Source organism: Gambusia affinis, linkage group LG18, assembly GCF_019740435.1.
Source record: "Gambusia affinis linkage group LG18, SWU_Gaff_1.0, whole genome shotgun sequence".
In the NCBI taxonomy this organism is placed as follows: Eukaryota; Metazoa; Chordata; class Actinopteri; order Cyprinodontiformes; family Poeciliidae; genus Gambusia; species Gambusia affinis.
Window position 1 is genome coordinate 3,910,304 of NC_057885.1, and position 22,078 is coordinate 3,932,381.

Below are 22,078 nucleotides of genomic sequence, written 5' to 3' on the forward strand. Positions count from 1 at the left end.
TTAAAATGTGCGCGCTGTCGAAAACACCTAAAATCAACTGCTTTCATGTGAGTTTTATTTTGAAAGTCAGGAACGGAAGTTTGAGAAGAGAAGTCCTTGCCGCAAGCTTGTCGCGCCGGAGCGAAGTAGAAAACGGACTGTCGCTGGAGAGCAGAGGAGAGAGGTGAAAAGAAACAAGGAAAGAAAGAGGAGCAACAAAACAGGGGCGAACAATGTTGTAAACGCAAACCAGTCCGAGCCGAGTCTGGAGGGGACAGATGTGGAGGAGCGCCGCTGGAGGCTGTAGTTGGCTCCGGAGTCACTGTTAGAAGTCCGAAAACTCCCGCTTTTTGATGCTGTCCGCACGGAGGTCTGAGCCAATAACGGACTTATTGGTCGGCTGAACCATGCAGAGGCTGCTGCTCCTGAGTTTGGCGTTCAGTCTCCACACCGGTAAGGCTGTATTTAGAATTACTCTCTGTGGTTATGGTGATAACGTGATGTACCAGTTTAATAATTTACTGTAACATTCTGAAGGCTCGACTGACCTGTTCGTCCTGGAAGGGGGTGGAGGGTCGGTTTGGAGGTTGAAAGGGTGTTGGGGATAGGGGGGGCATTTTGTATGATTTCACAGCATTCCCATGTAGGCGTCGCAGCGATGGATCACCTTCGGCGCGTGACTTTCCGCGCGCACGCGCTGGCCACCCTGAGCAAGGATGTTAAACTTCGTTCTTTTTTATCCAACAAATGTCTGGCGGCGTGTCTCAATTTGCGGTCGACGTGGCTGCGTGCGTGTGCGCTAAACGGGACTTATATGTCGGCGCGCGGCACCGGCCTAAATGACCTTTGTGCACGTGAGCGAAGCGTTTTCCCAAACGGGCAAGTGGGATAGTGAGGCGGTGAGGACGTGACGGGAATGACAGTGATTGAACAGAGACAGAGAGAGGCCCCTGCTAACCAATCTGCCCCCTCCCACATCACACACCCCTGCCCTCCCTCCTCTCGCGGGCTCCTACCTGTGGGCCTTCATTTCACTCTGTGCACAAAGGGGCTTTCTGTGTGCACCAGTGGATCTGCCTCGCTCACCCTCCCCTACCCTGCCTCTTGTACCTTCTGCACACAATGGTGCACCAGGTAGGCTATTTATTGGCTTATGACAATCACAGCTGGAGCCCAGTTGCTAGGAGACAGGAGGCTGAGAGAAGAGGAGAGGATGCTTGTCATTTCCCCCGAGCTACCTGTTTGATTGAGCCACATCTGCATATTTTTGCCTTTTATTATTTTTTTTTAATTCCGCCTCATTGTGTATACCTCAGGCAGCCCGGAGCGTGCACGCCGACCGGCCCGCCATCATAGGTAGGGTGGAGGGAGCAGGGAGGGTTGGGGGGGGCGTGTTCAGGGAAAGCAAGGTATAGAAAGAGATGATGTCACCGTGTCTGCCAGGCTCTATCTGCTTGGCTCTGGTTCTGGATAAAGACTCAAATGAGAAGCAGCTTTAAGGAATGGAGTTGGTTTTCATCGACAAAATAAGGTTGTTGGTGGCGATACATGTGGCACTCTGGCAGCCGCTCCCTCACTTTGTCTGCCGATGGCTCAGCCTCCATACATGTGTATCCTTTTGTCTTTGTCTCAATGCGACGCCACCACTCCATAATCTGGTTATTACTCCTCTCACACACAGAGGTATTTACCCACGCCGGTTTTCCTCCAGACCAGATTATCGGCAGGCTGATTCTGTTCCGTCTGTGAAGTCCCACACACATGTCCCTGTGTCTTTAGTTCAGGAGCATCTTTTCCTCCAAGCGTTCATCTTCATTAGACCAGTGAAACACTATAACCTGGCCTATAATTTGCACGTACGTAATTGTCCCCCATTGATTGGGTGGTTATTAGCAGAGGCGCTAATTAAAGCTTCAGAATGCTTTGTTTAAAGTCAGTAGCAGAGCTGCAGCCATGCCTACTTCCAGCGTGTCTCTGTTCCAGGAGAGACTGACTCGGTATCCCGTCCTTGCATCTGGAAGCCACCCTCGGTGGCAAATCTCAAGCAAGTGCCGCCATTAACACAGCTGTTAAATGTAACTGCATAATCAATCTTTGAAAACTCTCTGCCTTAACTTACTGATGAGCCTCAGGGCCCCAGGGCTGGCCCCGGGGCAGCGGTGCACCTGACGTGCTGATTCGGACAGAGACCAATTCTCCATACAGGTGGGCCATTTGCCACCGTGTGTCGGACCCTGGAAAGATCTGCTGCTGACAGTACTGCGTTACTCCGGTTGCTTGGTTGATGAGATTTAATGGTTCTATTGCGTAATGTTAATGAGTCCAACAGGGGCAGCTATAGCTCCAATGAAAAAGAAAATTACAGAAACCTCATAAACAATCTAGTGCATTGTGACACATTAGTTTGGAATCAGCTGATTTGACATTTGCATTTCGCTGTAATTGAACTCTTTTGTTTTTTTTTCTGATTTATATTAGAGATTGTCCCTGAACAGTGATCAGATGGCAGGAAATTGAAAAACCTGATTATTTCTTTAGGGAACATTGCTGTGCCAAGACCTACCAAGGACTGGTGTCACTCTTCTGTGTGGAAGCTGGCATTGAATGATGAATAAAAGTTAGCTAATTTCAGTATGAGTAAGGCTTCTTAAAATGAACTTGGCACCTTCTAAGCCCAGTGATGGAGCTTAGACGTGTTGTCCAGCAGTGAGCCACTGTGTTTTTGTGTTAAAAAATTTTTTTTGAAGTTACAAAAATTTGGAGAAAGCATCATATTTTGGAAATTATAGCATGTGAGGAGTGTGTTCAATGCATCAACTATAAACCTAGCTTAATCAATCTTTACCTTTATTGGTGTATAACAAACCATATTTAAAATAAAGAAGCAGCGGTTAGCCTGGTGGGTGGGCAGCGCATTACCAGACTGGTCATTTCCCACGGTCATTACCCAGTCTGCATTACCAGACTGGTAAAGCACTGGATGAAACTCTGATAGTGGTAAATATCAGTTGTCTGTAGACGTGTGCCAATCAATTGGCCACCAATCATAATCGGCCGATTGGTGATCGCCGATCATTCACTTACATACACTCTTGTTGCCGATCAAATTTTTCTCACTTCCCAGCCTGCGTGTGCAGCTTATCTCCTCTTTCCTTCACACTGCGCAAGCGCGGCAGCAAATCCTGTCGTGTGTAACGCTCTGAGAGCGAATGGGGACGTTTGCGTCTTGTGGCGGAAAATTATCTCGGAGGTGAAGCACGTCAAAATGCACCAACACGACGAATGTAATATGGCCTTTAAAAAAAACAGGCACTTCACAGGGTTTCTGAGGCACAATGCAGGAAAAAAAGGACATCCGGAGCGGCGAGATAGCAGGTAAAGCAGCGCGCAACTACCAACACTCACCTGGATTAGCATCACAGTCAGAAAGCTAAACAAATAATCCAAAAAAATAATTCAAGTCTTCAAGCTAGCGCTGTAAGACGGTGGTTCTTCTCCTGCTCTTGGACCGCCGCGACTGGTAGTGATATTTCGCAGGCAGATCGCCGCTCAACCTCCAGACAGTGAACTCTCACGCCAAACAGCTGCTTAAAGCTGCAGCATGTAACTGAAAAAAAAAGTCTATTATGTCTAAATTTGGTGATTTTATTGCCATAAAATGTTTCCATTTTGCCAGGTAACAGTATCATTTATACCTGAACCGAAACATTAACAGCTATTGGAGGCGATCAGCAAAGATCGGTGATTGGCAGAGATCGGCCTCATGGATGATCGGTATCAGAATCGGCAGCAAAAAACCTGATCGCTGCATCCCTAGTTATCAGCCATAACAGCAAAAATATTGAATATAGACTATTGGCCCTTTCACATTGGTCCCTCTCTCGTGACTTCATTATATATTTCTGATACTGATTAGAAATTTTTTTCACAAATTGCCTAGAAATGGTATTTGTTGTGAATATATATAAAGAAAAAGAGTTGAACTGAAAACTCTAAATCTTACGTTTCTGACAGACACAAGTTCTGAAGGTTGACAGATAGTTTCTGGAGAGTGAAATGTGTGTGGGTTTCTACTTTGGAGGAATTGGCAAATGTTTTCTAAAGACGAAACTTGATTCTTCAAAAAAGGAAGACATTGAAAGCAGCAGAAAAGTCATGCACAGTCTGACCTCCTGAAAGTCAAACTTGTCTTGATTCTCCAGGTGGATCACCGGCTCCTATGTCTATGTCTAGCTTTTTAAAAGCTAGACATAAACGCTGCACTCTTTGAGGCTAATAAAACCACCTCATGTCGTCATGGCGAACCCCCTCATCAGATTGGAGTCTAAGATGCGTGAACACAGATATTTGGTCTTTGTTTCGAGCGAGAGGAATCCCTACAAGTTAATCAGCGAGTTCGGGAAGCTTCGGCCTTGTTGTTGCCGATGCGTTTGCTTCAAAGCGATGCTTCGGCGTCCCATAAAACTTCTGGGAAGTGTTGCTAAGGAGAGGGAAAGGCACAGAGGCAGATGTTTCATTATCTGACTGGTGCTTGCAGATAAATTCAATCAGAAGTGTGCATCCTCAGCTGTTAAGTGAATGTTTCACCAGGTTTTAAAAGCCTCCTGTAATGTGATTGTGTTTGACAGCCTGGAGGTTGGGGGGGGGTGGCAGCAATTTGAGTTATAAAAAGAAAAGGGAATTAAAAAAAAAAAATCCTGCCCCGAGGTAGAAGGGGAAGGCTGTACCTCAAACGACTGGATGTCTGGGTCGTCTTCAGTTGTTTGTTTTTATGGGGGGGCAAAAAGAGGCCATCATGTTGGGCAGGTGGGTGCAGCCCGATCGAGAGTGATTAGACTTTAGGGGGTGTAGGTTGTGGTGGATGAAAAGACAAGCAACCCAGGGGAGAGAGGAGGACTGGACGGAGAAAGGGCCCATTACTCAGGCCTGACTGCCTCCTCGGCGGGGACAGAATGTGGTCGGGGGGGGTTCAGCAAGCCCGTCGTTGGACGGGCTTGCTGAACTGCCCACCGCCTCCCCTCCTCCGTATCGTCCTCGCTGTGGTTAATCACCTTTAATCGCTCTGAAACTTTCTTCAGCTCTCTCCCAACATGATCCCTGTTTTCTGCTTACCAAAGTACATTCTTTCTTCTCACCCCCACCCCCGTCCCCTCCTGGACTTTTTTACCCCCCTCCCCTTCCCACCACCATCAAAACTATTACTGCTTCTCTTTCCATCTCCCCCTTCCTCTCTCTCTCTGACTCTAATAAGTTCCAGATGTGCATTCCTCTGGTCGGCGGAGAGAGAAAGAAGAGGGTGTGTGGGTGGGGGGAGTAGGTTGGGGGAGGGGACAGGAGGAGAAGCACATGAATTAAAACTGGGAGCACATGATGAGCAAGAGGAGCCCATGTACTGCCAAACACACTCTAAATGAAATGTGCTGGCTAACACGCAGCGTGTGTGTTTCTTCGTTTGGGTGGGTGGGTGTTCGCCCCGTAATTTGGAAACTTTCTGAGATGTACTCTTCCTCCTTCCCCTCCTCCTCCTCCTCCTCACTCCCTCCTTCTCCAGGAATGTTGCCGACGCTGATGTCACTCTCGCAGTTAGTGCTCCTCAGCAGGGACAGGGGCCTCTGAGGCAGATCAGACTCGCTCCATCCGTCTTCCCCGCCCCTCTTCTTTAACTGTAACAACATCAGGGTCAACGTCCGACCGGAGCACCGCCGTGCTCGCTGTCTTCCACCTCGTGCCCGCGGGCAGAACACCGCTGCCAACTAATGACCGAGCCATCCCGTAGCAGCAAAAAGTCGTCAATGTCTTTGAAGTCCGGTCATTAAAACAATGCGGCGCAGATGCGTGGCCCCGCTCAAGGTTCACAGCTGTCAACTTAATGCCGTAACCTCGAGGCAGAGCTTACTTCAGTGCTGTGTGCTCACGGTCAGAGATGCAGATCAGACTTGGTCTAATTTCCATTTTTGCAAGTCATCTCGAGTTGATGGAAAAAGTGCCGCAAGGCCACAAAACTTTTGGAATCCAGTCTTATTGAAGACTTCAGAACCTGACTGTGGGCCGACTGGCTCCTATTCAGCAGCACTAATTGACTCTGCATTGGTCTTTGTGGGATTTTCACAGTGAGATAACCAGTAGTAAAAAGACCACAATATTTACACAAATACACTTAACATGGTCAACTACCCTTTATTTTTAACTAAAGCAGCCAAAATAAATACCATATTTTTATTATTTCAGTTAGTTATTCATAGAGACAGTTACCAGCTGCCTACAAATATTTGTAGGAGACCCCATCTAAGAATGTTTATAACTGCTTATTTTAGCAGTTCAGACTAGGAGTGCCCTGATAAATCAACCAGCCAATAAATCAGTCCTGATTTCCTTCATTTTGGGAGTTCGGTGCAATACTTGCATGTAAAATCGATCTTAATAAATGTCACCACACTCTTACCAGCTTACCAACTTTCAGCTGCTACGTTTAGCAACCTCCAAAAAAAAAAAAAAAAAAAATCTGAATCAGCAGATCAAACTTTTCAGCCAGAAAACTGCAATTGGTCCACTCCGTAGTACCAACTACCACTCTTATTACTCTGTGACTTTTCTGGAGGACCCAAATGAAAGAAATATCAAATTCAGGTTCGTTTTTTTTTTTCAACCTGTTCATTGGATTTTAAATTACACTAAATTCATAATCAGTTTTTAAAAGCATTCATTCAGTTTAATCAATTTCAGATTCAAACTGCAATTGAAGCTTGTTCTATTTCAGTTTCTGATCATCCTCTGGATCCCGGACCGCTAACAGGCAGGAGTCCACTGTACTTACTGTTCCTTTGATTTTCATACATATAAAGATTTACACATCATCATAGCTTGCCAACTGTATTTTAAAAACAGTATTATCTTAGAAGGGATGAATGACTTTAGTTTCCACATCACCACTGTCTGTGTTTTGTGCTACTACTACGGGTCTACAGATAACTTAATAACTATTTTCATAATTTTGGGACTTGGCTGATCGGCTGATACTTACATGTGAAGCCAATCTTATCCACTGATTTTGTCTACCTCAGCAAAATCAACCACTCTGTCAGTCTGCAGACCTGCCCACCACGTCATGTCTGCACATTTGCAGTAAACAATAGTCACTCCACGGTGACTATATTTACCATACTATACTTCTTACTGTATTTAACAACATTTTAGACAAAAATAAATAAATAAATCAGCATTGGCCAAAATTGGAATTGGCAGGTTTAGGCTTGTTAAAGATTGGTAATATTTGATCAGCCAGAAAACCGCAATTGGTGTAGCCCTAAGAACAACATGAAAGACTTGACTCTGGCTCTTACACTCCAAAAGACTGTTGGATTAGAAAACAGATGGTTATTTTGCTAACCACCTATTCTGGGTGAAATATGAACTGATCCAGCCCATGTTCAATGAGCACAAAAGGATTGGATTATGAGTTTGACCCAGCACCTCAGGTGGGTCAGGTACTTTAAACCCAAGACTAGAAATGTGGACTAGAAATGCACCACATGTTCATTTTTGATTTTATTTTTAGGTCTGGTTAGGGCTGATTCATATTTTCCTTATTTACTCATTCAAAGAATTTAAAGGAACAAACTTTGCTCATAAAATAAAAGGAAGATGTTTGGCAAGATCCATGACAGAGATACTGTTCAAGAGTGGAGGAGAGGAGAAAAGAAGTTCATCTGTATTTATCCATCAGAGGATAAGTTCCTAACATCTCTCAGATGTTTTAAAAATCCAGAACAAGGTACACAAAAGCTTTTTTCTTTTTTTTTCAAACTGAAAAAAGTGTGAGTTTTTATTTTTGAGGTAAACATAAACAAAACATCAAATGGATTTTACAGTATTTACCCTGCCAGTCGCCAGGTGAAAATTGGAACATTTCCATTACTGAATGGCGCATCCCTAATATTGACTTTTTTGGGGGCTTCTAGGGCCAAAGCTTACAACCACACAAAAGCAGGCATTATTTCTGTATTACAACGTGTTGTCTTCAGGTGATGTGAAGAAGTATTTATGTAGTACCATAAATAAGTCTGCAAGTCAGTCTGCAATTCAGTACCAGACTTGCGGGCCACAGAGCTCATCCCAGATTCCTCCAGATGTCTATCATTTTTCAGAACGTACGATCTCAAACAACCAGAGAGCTGGTGACATTTCCAAGAGGCTTCGCGTGGACGTTCCGCTGCTTCAGGAGGTCAAGGCCCCCAGGCTTTTATGGGATGGGTTTTCTGTGACGGATGACATTGCGAGAAGCTACAGCACATACCAATAAAATTAGATTGCACTGGATTGAATTAAAGCAGACCTTGGACGGTGGTGATTTATGGAGGGGGACGCTGCTTGTAAAACAGCCCCGCTTCGTTCCGTCGCTGCTCCACACCGCAGGCCTTGTTGTGGATGGAGGGGGGATGTGAAAGCTGAATCAACTCATGATGTGGACGCTCACATGCTCTCTGGAGGTGTTTGTGGTGGCGATGGAAGGAGGGTGGGGGGGTGCAGGGAGAAGCTTGGACTTTTGGAATGGGGTTGCCTGCCACAATCAATGGGGAGCGGCTGCTGGGAATTATAGATTCATTATGATATCGATTGTTCCAGTTGAATTCTGTGGCGACTCGTGCTGTGAGCTACATGCTGCCCTGCTGCAGAGAGGCAGCAGGATAGGTATTGTATCCTCTTGATCAGGCTTATCCAGAGGACAGCTATTGTTAGATTTGGTCACCCTTGGTTACAGGAGCGCATTCTTTGTCAATCGCTTTGAGGATTGTAGATTACTGCCGACCGATTGGCAGACTGGCTTTCCGCAGATCCACCATATTCATGCAGCTGTAAAGTGTCAGATGCCTCGTTTGTGAATTATCATATTACCCACTGCTGATCCCGGGGGTTGCCATAGCCACCGTGTCTATCATTATGTCAGCGGTCCTTACCGGGCCGTAGCCATGGTAACAATGTCTATAACAGAGGTTCCACACAAATAAAGCTCTTCAGATGTGAAATGCTCGCATGAGAGGCGCCACAGAGAACGGAGGGGCGGCACACTCACGCATTCATAGAAAACTCCACAGCAGCACACGCATTCTGGAGCGCAGGGCATGGAAGTGGTCGCAATTATTTCTGTTGTGCCCCATCCTAAATAATCCCAATACCTTGGAGGTGGGAAAGTAACAAAGGAAGGAGGCAGAGATGGAGGAAGATGGGCAAGAAGGAGTAGGAATGTAGCGTAAGATGCTAGCCAAGCAAATAGTGGGGAATGGGGAACGAGGGGCCACAAAGGAGAAGAAGAATAAGAGGTTCCTAACTGCAAATTAGTTAGGGGGAGGGTTGTAAGGTAAGATGACAGAGGAAGGGAGTGGGCAGCCAAACAAAGGAAGGAGTCTTTGAGTCTCCTCTGTGCCCCAGTGTCACCCCCTGCTTGGCCCCCCAACCTCCGGGAGACACCTTTGTGTTGGGTTGATGCTCAGCAGGTCACCTCCCTTTGCTTACTGCCTGTCCCTATAGCGGTGTTACCATGGTGACGGGTTGTTATGACCATCTTTTCAGGCCGTTGAGGGGAGACAGGCACAGGTGGTAGCTCCCACAGCTGGATAGGAAGATGAGCAGACACTCCCCTTGTGTCTATATCTATATCTCTGGGTAATAAATTATCTGGTCAGTTGCTGGGACATTAACCGGCAATGATGTTGACAGTAAAGTAAATGCTTAGATGTTATATGATTATAAACCAACGTTTGCTATCACAGAACCCCACAGCACCTTTGCCAAAGTATTGGAGGTGGAACATTTTTGGAGGGACTTTCTTTTTTCAATCTAGTTTGTAATTAGCCACATTTTAATCAGCATTTTAAACAACATTTTCAACTTAAAAACCCCTATTTTGCAGCTAAATTATCAATTAAATATATAGATATAGACACAAGTTCAGCAACAAAGATGTTTCCTGTTTTTAATCTGTTATTTAGATTATTCAGTCATCAGATTGGAGCAAAATCCTGAAATAATTGCCAGCTTATTTAGTAATCAATTACTTATTAACTGGATTATACAGATTTAAAAACAGACATTTGCTGAAAGAACGGTCAGAGCAACACAAAACTGCTAAAAAACAAAAAAAAAAAACATTTTGCATTAAGATGAAAATATAAAACTTTGTAAATGTGTTCTACCTGGAAAAGATTTACAGTTCTGGGTAGAGCAGGTTTTTCTTCACATGGTTCAAAATATTGTAAGCAAAAACAAAAAAAGCCTCCTATTAAGCACTGATTGCTATCCAGTTATTTTTTTGGTTAGTTACAAAAATAGTCAATAGATCAGCTCTACATGGACAAGCTTTCCATGTTGAGTCATTTTTAGCTAGATATTCAACCTTTAATACAAATGATCAGTTTTATTGCGTTTTAGGCTATAAAATATTTATTTTCTTACATGAAAAGGAAATTGAATTATTTGTTTATTTTCACCTTTTAATGTATTTCTTATATTATAAAACATGGCCTAAGTGGTTAGATAAAAAATTTGCAGAAATAGCCCACTTTTTATCCAATTAGTCATCAAAATATTCAATAGAATAATCAATTACTAAAATATTCATTATTTGGAGCCCTATTAATGACCAGTTTTAATCTCCATCCTGTTGGTAAATATTGTAAATATGGTAAAGAATATTGTTATTGGCTCAAATTATCTTATCGGCGGATCCCAGCAGTAACGTGACAATGTGAAAGAATGCAGAAAAAAACCAAAACAATTTAATTCCTAGACCTGGGAATTCTGCATTAATTCAAAATTGTCAAAAATGGATTTTAAAACACGTTTTCTAAGTTGTACATCTTTGTCGCTCCAATTTGTGAGTTTATTGCTTTTCCACATCACGAGTCCACTTGGGCTCCGTATGGATTTTGAATGATTCTTTGATCATTTTTTCTTATTTACAAAGGAGCCAGGCAGCTAAGCTAACCTAATGCTGGTCATTTAAGTTACAAAATGTTATGCACAAACCTACTTTGGTTTTAATATTAACTGATGGATTTTGATACAGTATAAAACCTTATAAAAATGTTTTAAAAAATGTTCTGTTTGTCTTTAAACAATTTAAACACAATATCTAGATCGTTGGAATAGAGAAATTGTTCCTGAATCGAAAATGGTTTTGGAATCAAATCGAATCGCTAGACACTGAAAGATTAGCATCTGTAGATGTGAATACTTTTTGCCAGCACTCTAAATGACTGGTTTCACTTACTTTAAATCATTTTGTAAATTTTTTTCTTTTTGTTTCCAAACCCAAACTTTAGAAATCCCCGTCTTCCTCGCCCTAAAGCGTTGTCTCTGCGCTGCAGCACCCGCATGTCACACACAGCCAAACCTGGGCAGCGGAGAGACGGCGCCACGTGATTCCTGTGGCTGCAACTTTGTCCTGAAACAATGATGTCATCGTCCATCGCACACCTTCCCCGCCTCTTTGTGTACCCTCATCGCCGCCTCAGCCAGTCTCTCCGCCACGGCCATAGGCTGCGCATTTATTCGAAGCAGATTGAGTATTAGTGTGAAAAAGAGCAGGCAGGGAGGAACTCTGAGACACGAGTATTAATTGAATAGGTGGAGGGATGATGAGGTCATTGATTTTCTTTTTTTTTTTTCTGTCCGAAAAATGGATGTACCGAACATGGGGGAGGGTTTCATCAGACACACAGATGCACGTCGCGGGTGTGCTCACAGACACGCTTGGACAGAAAACTTTTTTTTCTTTTTTTCGGGCAGTTACTTTACACGTCAGCTGTTGCTATGGTGACGTAAGTCGGCGATCCAGCCGGGCCCAGGGATTGGCTGCAGAGGAGCGAGGGGAGGGGAAGGCGGGTACAGGACGATAAGGGGAGCGGGACCAGACACAAAGATAATTAGATGGACGCATAACGAGTCACAGAAACAGCATTTTATTATTTAGGATGTGATTCAATGACAGAAAGCTGAAGTGTGAACTGTGGCATCACACTGTCCCATATTGCAGGAGGAGGTGAAAAAGGTGGTAATAAGGCAGAGAGAGACGCGCGGCTGAAAATAGCTTCAAACATCTGCACACACACATATACAGCAGCCTGGAAAAATGTTTGCCCCCCTACAGATGTCCTCTGATTCTGGTTTTGTACAGGAGTAAATACAAAAAGCTGACCTTTGCGAAAGACCTTTGCGCAGATATAAATTGTTTTTAAGATATTGATTTTGTTTTATTTCAATAACATTCTTCACCTGACTTTAATTAAAGGTAAGCGGACGGATGGATTAGTATTGTCCTTGTGGATTTTCAACTAATTTTGTGATGCATAAAATTAGGGTACACTGATTGCAGTTTTCTGGCCAGTCACCAATCTTTGATAAGCCAATTCCTATTTTGGTCGATGCCAGCCTTTTTTTTGTCTGAGAAGTTGCCAACAGTGGGATGATTATTGTTAACGTGCGCATGTGTAGATGTCACCTGCTGGGCGGGTCTGTCAGTCAGTCCAGTGCCAGATCAACAGGGCCTTTGTGTAGGTAGATCAGATCGGTGCATAAGATCGATTTCACACGTATCAGCCGATCCACAATGTGCCAATACTAAGGAAATTGGAGCTGGCTTACCATTGAAATGGATTTTTGTGTTTTTTAAAGAGACAGTATTATGTGTTTTCCTGGAACATAGTGCAATGTTATAGTATAATCAAGTAACTTGTTGCCTTCAGTTGATGTAAAAATGCTACTAAAAGGCAACTTAGAAAAAAATTTGACTTCCTAATTTAAAGGCTTGTTATTGGGCCTCTGCTCTTTCTTAAACTCCACCTTCAGGAAATCCTCACAATATGGCTCCTCTATTAACCCTCTAACAATGTTTTTATCAGTGTTGGACTGAGAAGTAGCCTTTATAATTAGCTCAGCAGATGCACAGGTGTTTGCTAATTGCTGCTGGCTAGTCTGAAGGAGCAGAGTGGAGAATTGTGGAGGAGGGCTGCACTGTAAGGCAGAAGCTTGGAAATTGCAGTTCAGAGGAGACCTGCGCCTTGAAGGCGGAGCTAGGCCCATGCAGACGCTTTGAACAGCTGAATGGTTGCCATGGAGATTAAAGGATTTCTAAACCATGCATGAAAGCATCATGCGAACACTCCAGGTTTGTTTTTGATGAGGGAATAACAATAACATGATATAAAGATCAAAAAGTCAATTTTACCTTTAGTTGGTTGTGGCCGTTGAACTCTCCAGGCCATTGTTGCCTGTCTCTATCTAAGTACTGAGTCATGAACACTAACCTAATGATGCAAGTGAGGCCTGCAGTGGTTTAGATATTACTCTGAGTACTTCTGTGAATCTCCAAGATGAAGACTATTCCATGTTTTCTCCCTTTGTGAATGACGGCTCTCATCGAGGTTTGCTGGATGCCCCAAGCCTTTCTTTGTAATTGTTTCCAGACTGGTAGACGTTGGTGACTTAGTTGGATTTGTTTAGATAGGGGCAGGATGTGTGGATGTCTTTAAGAGTACTTCATGATTTAAACGAGTTCCTGAGTTATAAAAGAAGTAATCATTAGAAAACCACATTTCGCATTTACCCGCAATATATCTAAACAAATTAAAGCTTCATTACTTTGCCATTAACACATCATCACACAGTGTGCGAGTTGCTGGAGGCCTGAACTGCTGTGTCTGTTCACACTGTGGCGGCAGAGCTTTTAGTGAGTCACTCGCCTTTGGCATTTGCGTCCGCTTCCACAATCAGAGGTTTGTCTCTCAGGGTCCTCACGCCCAGATTAATCCTAATCCCTTTCAAAACTTTTGACTCGGGTTGTACTTAATCCTCGACGAAACTGAGACGCGCTCCCTCCAGAGCCGGGCGTGTGCTCTCCGCTGTCTTGGTGTTTCACTCAGGAAACCGCCTGCGCGTGTTGATTGCATGCTTTGGGATCGGCGCGGTCGTGTTTGTGTGCGTGTTGACAGGAAATGGTTAGCCGGCGTGGTGAACGTTAAGCCGTCCCCACTGCCAGTTTAGTGTTTGTACGTGTATGTGTGCATGTGCATGTGGTCGTGGTCTCGGCCCTTTGTGGCCATCTTTGTGTGGACAGAGTGATCAGAGTCCCCCGGTGGCGTCACGGGGACGAGCGACTCAAGGAAATCAGGGCACTCTAAATTTGTCGCTGCAGCATAACCCACTTAATGAAAGAATACAAGCTCCCTGGCATGCAATCTCCCCCCGACTGCTCGGTGTGTGTGTCTGCGTATTTTTCCTTCTTTAAACACACAGGCACATGCACCCATATTGACAAGTGTTAACTGGGTAATATGGAAATCAGAAGGCGAAGAGCAGATGTTCAGATGAGTCAATGTTTTCAATCATCAAGCCTTTGCATGGGTGTTTTCCTTTGCAGATCCTGTAGCCTCTGCTCAGAAGCGCTCGGTCTGGATTATGTTGTTGCGGTTTATGGAGGCAGTTGAGGGAATACCTCCAGCTAGCACATCCGAGACAGTGGAGGAAAGGATTTGCTTGCCCTTAGGCTGCCGTAGAGGTTGCAAGGTAGTTTAAACCCAGCTAAACCCCCTGTACACTAGACATTTGAGAAAATACTTTTTAAGCTTTTTATGTAGGTAAAATAGCTACTCTAGGCAGATTTATCATGAAATAAAGGGGCAGTCCAAGGAGATTGCATAAGAAAAATATGTAAGCATTAAAATAAGGGACATTCTATGCTTCTAAAATGTATAAGAAATTAAATTAATTTGGGGTGGGACATTTAACCTACTATTTGTAAAACATGAGGACGCTGTCATTTATGGAAGTTTTTTATAAGGACATCATGGCTCAATCTGCAAGAAAGATACACAAAGCTAACATATTTTTTAGTAAGGCTTAGGAGATCTACGCCTTACTTGGCAATTGCATTGTTGTAATATTAGATCAACATTGCCATTATGAACAGCAGTCTGCTGTAGGCAATATCTTTTATGTCCTAGAAAGCACATTTTACTTATAAAATAGAAACTCTATATGACTGGTGTACAACAACAGAGTAAGCCAAGGTTACTGGGACCGAAACTGTATATCTAAAATCATCAAAAACCCACAAAAAGCACAAGCTGAGATTCACAATTACAGTCTCAGTTCATATCAATGTCAAACGAAACAAATATGTTACCTGAGCAGAGGATGAGTGCGATGCTAAAGCTGCCGCTTGATGAAGCAGAATGAAGTTTCCAGCATTCTGAAAACTTCTAACGTGATCAACCAACCACTTGTTTGCTCGACGTGGTTTTGAGATTAATCCTACGACAAAAAAATCTTAGTACTTAAATGTTGACTAAACGGTGCAGAAGACAACTGTTTTATTTTTTAGAACTGTTCATAAGAACTGAGAAGCTGGCAGCCAGCAGTCCCTTCTCTGTGCTTCATCCCCATGAGGTATTGTTAGCTTTAGCATGCCCAAATATCTGAAATTCATACATTTTGTCATTTAGAAATGTTTAATTACTTTAATTTGTACTCAACTAAGCCTTTTTATTGTGCTGCTACAGTTTGTATCAGTTATTTATATGACATTAAGGCCAATTTCTGTTTTTGCAGCTTCATGAAGCAGGTAGCAAAGTTAGCAGCTAACGTTTAAGGCTACCATTTAGTCAAACGTACTGTGCGTATTCTGTGAACCATGTGAACTTCTTGAACACATAGTCAAGCGTAGCAATTGCATACATTTCTCATGATGAATTCCTTCATTTGCTACAAACTGAATGGGTACCGTCACATTTGATGAGCCAGTTGGTCGCCTCACCCTGATTCTTATGAACCAGCTAGCTCTAGCTGCTGTGCGTCCTGGCAACTGTTTCTGCCAACTCTCAACTTTATCATTTTTTTCCAGTCTGATATTGAATTTAGATCGCTCGTTGTTGTTTTTTTTTTACTCATTTATGATTTCATCCATTATTTCTAACTCTAATTCTGATTAATGACTGAGATGTTTTTATTACTTCCTTCACAGCCATAGATGTACATACAGTGCATGTCCTTAGTATTCTATTGTTTTAGTGCGTGTAATCGACTGACTTGGAATAAAGTAATAAAAGTTCTCCAAATTATGCAGCACTTTTAACTAACTGTGTTTTTTTTATTATTATTGTTTTGCTTTGGAAGAAATACTGGTATAATCACTGTACAGAGTAGGCGTTAACCAGGATCTTTTGTAAAACCTTGAATCTGTCCCTAAAGGCAAAAACTAAGGTTTCTAAGTTTCTCCAAAATATGCTGTAAAATCTTGTGAACTCATTATTGCGCATCATCTCATTGTGTGAGCTGGATAGTCAGTACACTTCTGCTGGAAAAAGGTTTTATAAAGAAGTCTGTTTTTCTGAATCTTGCTAATTATTTTTCTCATAAACAACTTTCCCTTTTCCAACTACATGGAAAGGGAAAAGTTCTATCAGCAGAAAATGTACATTGGTTTCTTTTTTACTTTTGAAACCAACGGTTCTGCAATTGCTTTTCATGCGTGACTTAAAGTCCCTGCATAATGGCTAGCGCTGTGCCTTGTCAGCATATTTAAATATTTCTTAGAAAGACTTTTCCCCCCGGGGGGCCTAGTCTGTATTTTGGAGTCTAAGTAGACACTGCCCACCTTTATGTTGAAATTTGAAGAAAAAACTCCCAACAAGTGAAAAAAAATTCTTAAAAAGTTTTTTGTCTCATCTTAGCCCAGCAGCACTGAAACATCTAGGTTCACCCAAAGATTAAAAACAATTATTAAAAATATATAAAAACAAAATTAAGAATAATGTTCTGTACAACAAATACAAGATTACCTCATGTACTCTATTTTTAACCCCTGATACTCCATGCAACAGTACATCCAGCGGTTGCTTAAAGCTTGATAAACCATCCAGAGTAACTTTATGCTCAGTAACTTTATGGTAGAAGTTAGCAAAACCAATTTATCCAAGGGGGTTAGTAACTGAGTCAGTCAGGAGCAGCTCTATCTCATGTCCCTCCCGACCTGTCTTCTCCTAAGTGAAATTAAAGCTGCAGTATGTAACTTTTATTAAAAAAAATAAATAAATTCACACATGTTAAAACTGTCATTATGTTGTGACAGTTTAGGATGAGAGATCATTTGTGAAAAATCTATTTCGTCTGCCTTTTCCCAGTGCAGAGGAGAAAAATTGACAAAATTAACACCCAAGTGTCAATTTTGGGGACTTTAAACTGATGTGTAACAAGAGATAAAATGTTTGCAGTTGAAGTTTCTTTTTAAATCGCAGTCTGATAGTCATATGCTTTTGTTTTTGAATTCATTAGTTAATCCAGTTAAATTGGGCATTCCTCAGGGAACAAACACAGGCTTGTTTTCTTTTTTGTTTGTTTTTCTGTTTTTTTTTTTTTTTAGAGGGGTTGGGGGCGAGTACTGAGTTATTCTAGGTATGCACGCTGCCAGGCTCCATCTGCATCTGATTCCTTTTTCACCGCATATCCTCGCACATCCCCTTTATCTTCAGAATATTAATGTGCTGCACTGTCAGAAGCCATTGTAAGGATTGCTCCTGAAATCTTTTTGCATGACTGCTTTCTTTTGTTTCATCAGGCTTAGTCTACCTCTACAAATTGTGTTAAATATGACATGATGTGGGGGGAGTAAAAAAAAAAAAAAAAAAGAGTAAACGTAAAAGATAGGGACATGGCGAGGTATATAGTACACGGGCATATGGCAGTTGTTAAAAAAAGACAGCAATGGGAACCATCGGCGAAGTGCTTTAGGGCTCTGAGGGAGACTTGTGAGGGCACTAGAGACGTAGAGTGAGAGGGAACCAGAAGTGACAAAAAAGTAAAGAGGACAAGTGACAAATGTAAATGGTAAGAAGTGGAGAAAAAAAAGGGAGAGAAGGGAAAAAGTGAGAAGAGAGATGGGTGAATGAAGGAGGGAGGAGAAAGTGCTAGAGGGGTGATATTTAATGTGATAAATGAGTTGTGACAGTCCGCCTCTAACCCCCTTCCAACCAGCAAGGAGGAGGACCACAGAAATAGAAAGCATTATGGGTAAAAGGGCATATGCGCCATTATATATGTATATAGAAAGAAAAACGGTACTGTAGGAATGGAGAGTTTGGAGGGAAATCAGTGCCAGCAGAAGGACATTCATAGGCGGCATTATAGATGGAGAAAGGGAAGGAGGCGAGTGGGGATGCATGCTTATAGCCTGTAGAAGCTGCGAGTGAGGCAAAGCAATTTGGGTAAAGGACACACAACATCATGGAGAGGGAAGAGAAGGAGAAATGCAGAGGAAGGAGGGGAAAGGAGGCAATGCAGCAGTGGGTTAATCATCTACTCTCCGAGTTTCTTAAAAATAACAAGCAGCAGAGGGGGAGAAATGAACGGCAAAGTGGAAGGAAGGAAAATGTACAAACCCCCCCCCCCCATGCCTGAATGTATTACGCGTGCCCTGCCTTTAAGGGACAGCAAATTACTCCTTGTCATCACACAGCGTGGAACGGTAGCGGGGACGTCGGAGGGTGGGCTTTTTCTTGTTTTGTGCTCGTATTAGGTGGTCGTTGTGAGCAATGGCGGCACCAGGCCATCTGCTGTGGTTTGCTGTCTATAGACTGGAAGGCAGAGGGGTCCAGAAGACAATGACAGCCACTGTAGTTCATGTTGGTAGAGTGGAAGCCAGGGAGATGACTCATCGAGAGGAATGAAGAGGGGAGAGACTAGAGGGAGGGCCGGCGAGGTTTGACTAGGGGCGGGGGGGCATAAAAGTCGGGAGCCACCCCAATGGCGGAAGATTATTGTTTGATCTCCTCTCAGTGAACTCGAAAAGCCTTCAACCCAACTTCATACTGGTTCTTCTTCAACTCTTTTCTGATTTTCTTTCCCTTCATACCTTTATCTTTTGATCTGTTACCATGGTGCTCGGCTTGTGGCCGCAAGCCACAGAGTGATCAAATGTGGTAATGATGTCAATTCATTGCTATTGGGGGAATGTAGATTTGAATGAAATAATTGTCCAATAGCAGACACATCCAATAATAACACTGGGGTGGTTGTCTGTAAAGTCTCTAACTTTTCTTTCTTTCCACATTTTCCTCTCAACCAGCAGTGAGGACGGCGAGATTCTCTCAGGAGCCGGCAGACCAGTCGGTGGTGCGGGGCCAGAGGGTGATCCTGTCCTGTGTTGTCTTCAACTACTCTGGCATTGTTCAGTGGACCAAAGATGGTCTGGCTCTGGGCATCGGAGAGGACCTTCGGGGTGAGACATCACACTTGGTCCTTAGGTCTTGCCTTCATAACACAGACAATTTTTGTTTACTACTTCTGATTTCTTTTAACTGAATTTTCGGAGGCTGCATCAAGTCAGAAACTCTCTTTTAAACTCACATCACACATAAAGACGACTAAACATTTTTCTTCTGCCAAGATTACGCTGAAAATGAAGGTTACTAAACTTGCCATCTTGTAAAGTTCATGGCAACACCTAGGGAACATTGGACATTCACCTATCAGTGGGACTTTTAGCTCTATGACAAAGAGCTCTAAAAGTCTTTGGCAGAGAGGAGTTTCAGTGGGTCCCAAGTTTTTCAAAACTTAAGCAAATACAAAGATCTCCCAGTATCTTGGCAGACATTTTTTAAATGGTCACTTCAACACAAGATTGGCTAACCATACTTGTTAGAGAAAATATTGTTTTGAATTATACTTGTGTCCTACTGGTCTTAATGAAACAGTACCCAAATGCACAGTGAAAGTAGGAAATACGTAGAATGAATTGATTTCTAGTAGTACTTTAGCTACTGCTGGTCAAGATTAACTGGAATTTAGGTATTTGCCTCTGTTAGTGGATTAACACGGATGTTGTGGGCCTTAGTTCCTGAATTGAATTCTCAAAACTTTATCAAACTGTGCTGTTTAACAAAACTATGTAACAACTGGAAGCATAATTTTACAGGCGTGATACTAAACTGTAGCTCGCCAACAGTTAAGCTACAATTAACTGGCTACTGAAGTTAACCCTTCAGTACAGTAGCTACTGTAGCTTCAGTAGCTACTGTAGCTGGAGTTAACGTTAGCTACTACAGGGCTAACGTCAGTGGCTAAAGTTTGCTATAGCTACCAAAGTAACAGTAAACTGGTTTTAAATTCGTTTAGGGATTTTAAAAAGGAGCTACTGAAGCTAACCCTAGCTACTGTAGCTATGTAACTGTAGCTACTGAAGCTACAGTTACATAGCTTCAGTAGAGTCAGGAGCTACAGTTAAATACAGTTAACTGAAGGATTAGCAAAATAAATTCAAAGTAGGGTTAGGGTATGCTAGTTTAAGTTGTCTGAAGAACTGTAAAACAATTTCATCTGAAAGAGCAATATAATCACCTTGTTCTTTCCAAATTAAATACTTTTTTCCCAGTTAACCTCATACTGATGGTGTTCAGCTTTCTGTCTCAGTGCAGAAACATCTGTTTCATACCTCCAGTTTAATTCTTGGTATGAAACCTTAATCTGCTCCAGCTCACTCTTCAGATGTTTCTCCGTTTCCTGCAGGTTGGCGATCTCCTTGGACATTTGTTCTTTGAGATAGTCCTTCTCAGCTCCCAGGTTTTTCATTGAGGTTTTGCTCGTGCCTGATTTTCTCCTCATAGAACAGCTGCATGTCTAGCTACAGGTTCCCCACACCTGCAGCTTCATATTTTGACTCGTAGTGAGTCTTCGCTTGGTCCAGCTCTTGTTGAAGGTCATTTTTTTCTTTTTCTGCCCGGATTTGTGACATAAATGCCTCCTTGCTGGCAATGTGAGCTGCCTTCAACTGCTCCAGGTTCTGCTGCAGCAGCAGTTTCTTCCTGAGTTTTATGTCATCATGTACCTGGGAAGCAATAGCAGCAGGACTGAGAGACTCTAAATTGGAAAACTTTTCTGCTGTCTGTAGTTGTCTCTTCATCTCCTTCAGTCTTATCTGCCTTTGCTCCATAATTTGGTCTTTAAGGAAGAGCAGTAAGAAAAAGTCAATATTGAAAGTATGGCATAAATTTTCCCGATTGTAGTTTGCTACAAATCACATGGGGCACACAGGAAATGTTGAAGAAAATGGCCAGGAGGCAATTCAAACTGAATCATTTGAGTCTCTTGCTGAAACTAAAGGTCCTCACATACTTCACTCCTCAGAGATCTGTGTGAATTTTAAGTGAACTCAAAGCAGACACCCTCCATACACATCCGTGTTTGGAAAATTCTTATAACCTCATACGCGCTATAGCACAGAAAACTGTTTGCCACCAGGTTGTCTGACCTCCACCAGCAGGCAAGAAGGGGTGAAATGTCATCCCCAAGAACACAGTGACTGAGACTAACAAAGCCGGAGTTCGAAAGACGAACTCACTGGCTACAGGACAAACTTCTACCTTCTCAGGGTTCAGCCCAAACAGTCTAGTGAGTTTTGTGTTCGACACAAGCAGCAATATTTTCCGTCCCCTATCGATGGATGATGTTAGGTGTACCCTAACCAAACCATTGTTTTATGTACTTGCAACTGAAGAGGATCCTAGAATAGTGAATGGTACAATTGAAACTGAAAATAGCGTACCTAACCGCATCGGTACAATGCTGTATCGCTCAATGGAAACAGGGTATAACTGACTATCTGGCAAAAGGTTCTCCATCCAAGCTGACTGTGGTTCAATTATTTTGCAAAGAAGGATGTCTAAAACTTTCAGTTATTCTGTTCAAATCTAGTAGAGACACCCCAAAGGACTACTATTGGTTTTGAAGACTGTTACAGTAGTGACTCAAAGATGTGCTACACCTTTTATAGAGTAAAGAAAGGAAATAGTATCTATTCCATTTCAAAACAATGAAGCCGGTGGAGTGTTAAGGATCTAGGTTGTTTAATGATAGATCAGTTATTGGAGCATTTTCAACATTATGTTGTTACCGGTGTTAAACATGTGAAGCATTGGAAGCACTGCCAGACATAAGAGAGGCCACATTAACGTTAGGTTAGGATAGTGTGACACTTCTTTTTTTTTCTCCCACAGCAGATGATACCCCCTGTCACATCCTATTGTTCCGAAATGTGCACATCCTTAGCTGGATG

General features: G+C 42.7%; 1 protein-coding gene across 4 annotated transcripts in view; it reads left to right on the forward strand.

Moving 5' to 3' along the window:
* Positions 1–27: 27 nt before the first annotated feature.
* Positions 28–22,078, forward strand: part of kirrel1a (kirre like nephrin family adhesion molecule 1a) — a 38,007-nt gene continuing 15,956 nt past the window's right edge. Inside the window, exons 1-2 of one of the 4 annotated variants that reach the window (XM_044097970.1) lie at positions 28–432; positions 19,097–19,246. In XM_044097970.1, the coding sequence (XP_043953905.1) occupies positions 387–432; positions 19,097–19,246 (196 nt within the window). In that variant the 5' untranslated portion in view covers positions 28–386. Of the gene's footprint in view, positions 433–19,093; positions 19,247–22,078 lie in introns of all 4 variants that reach the window. The other 3 variants (XM_044097972.1, XM_044097969.1, XM_044097971.1) reach the window with 3 other exon arrangements.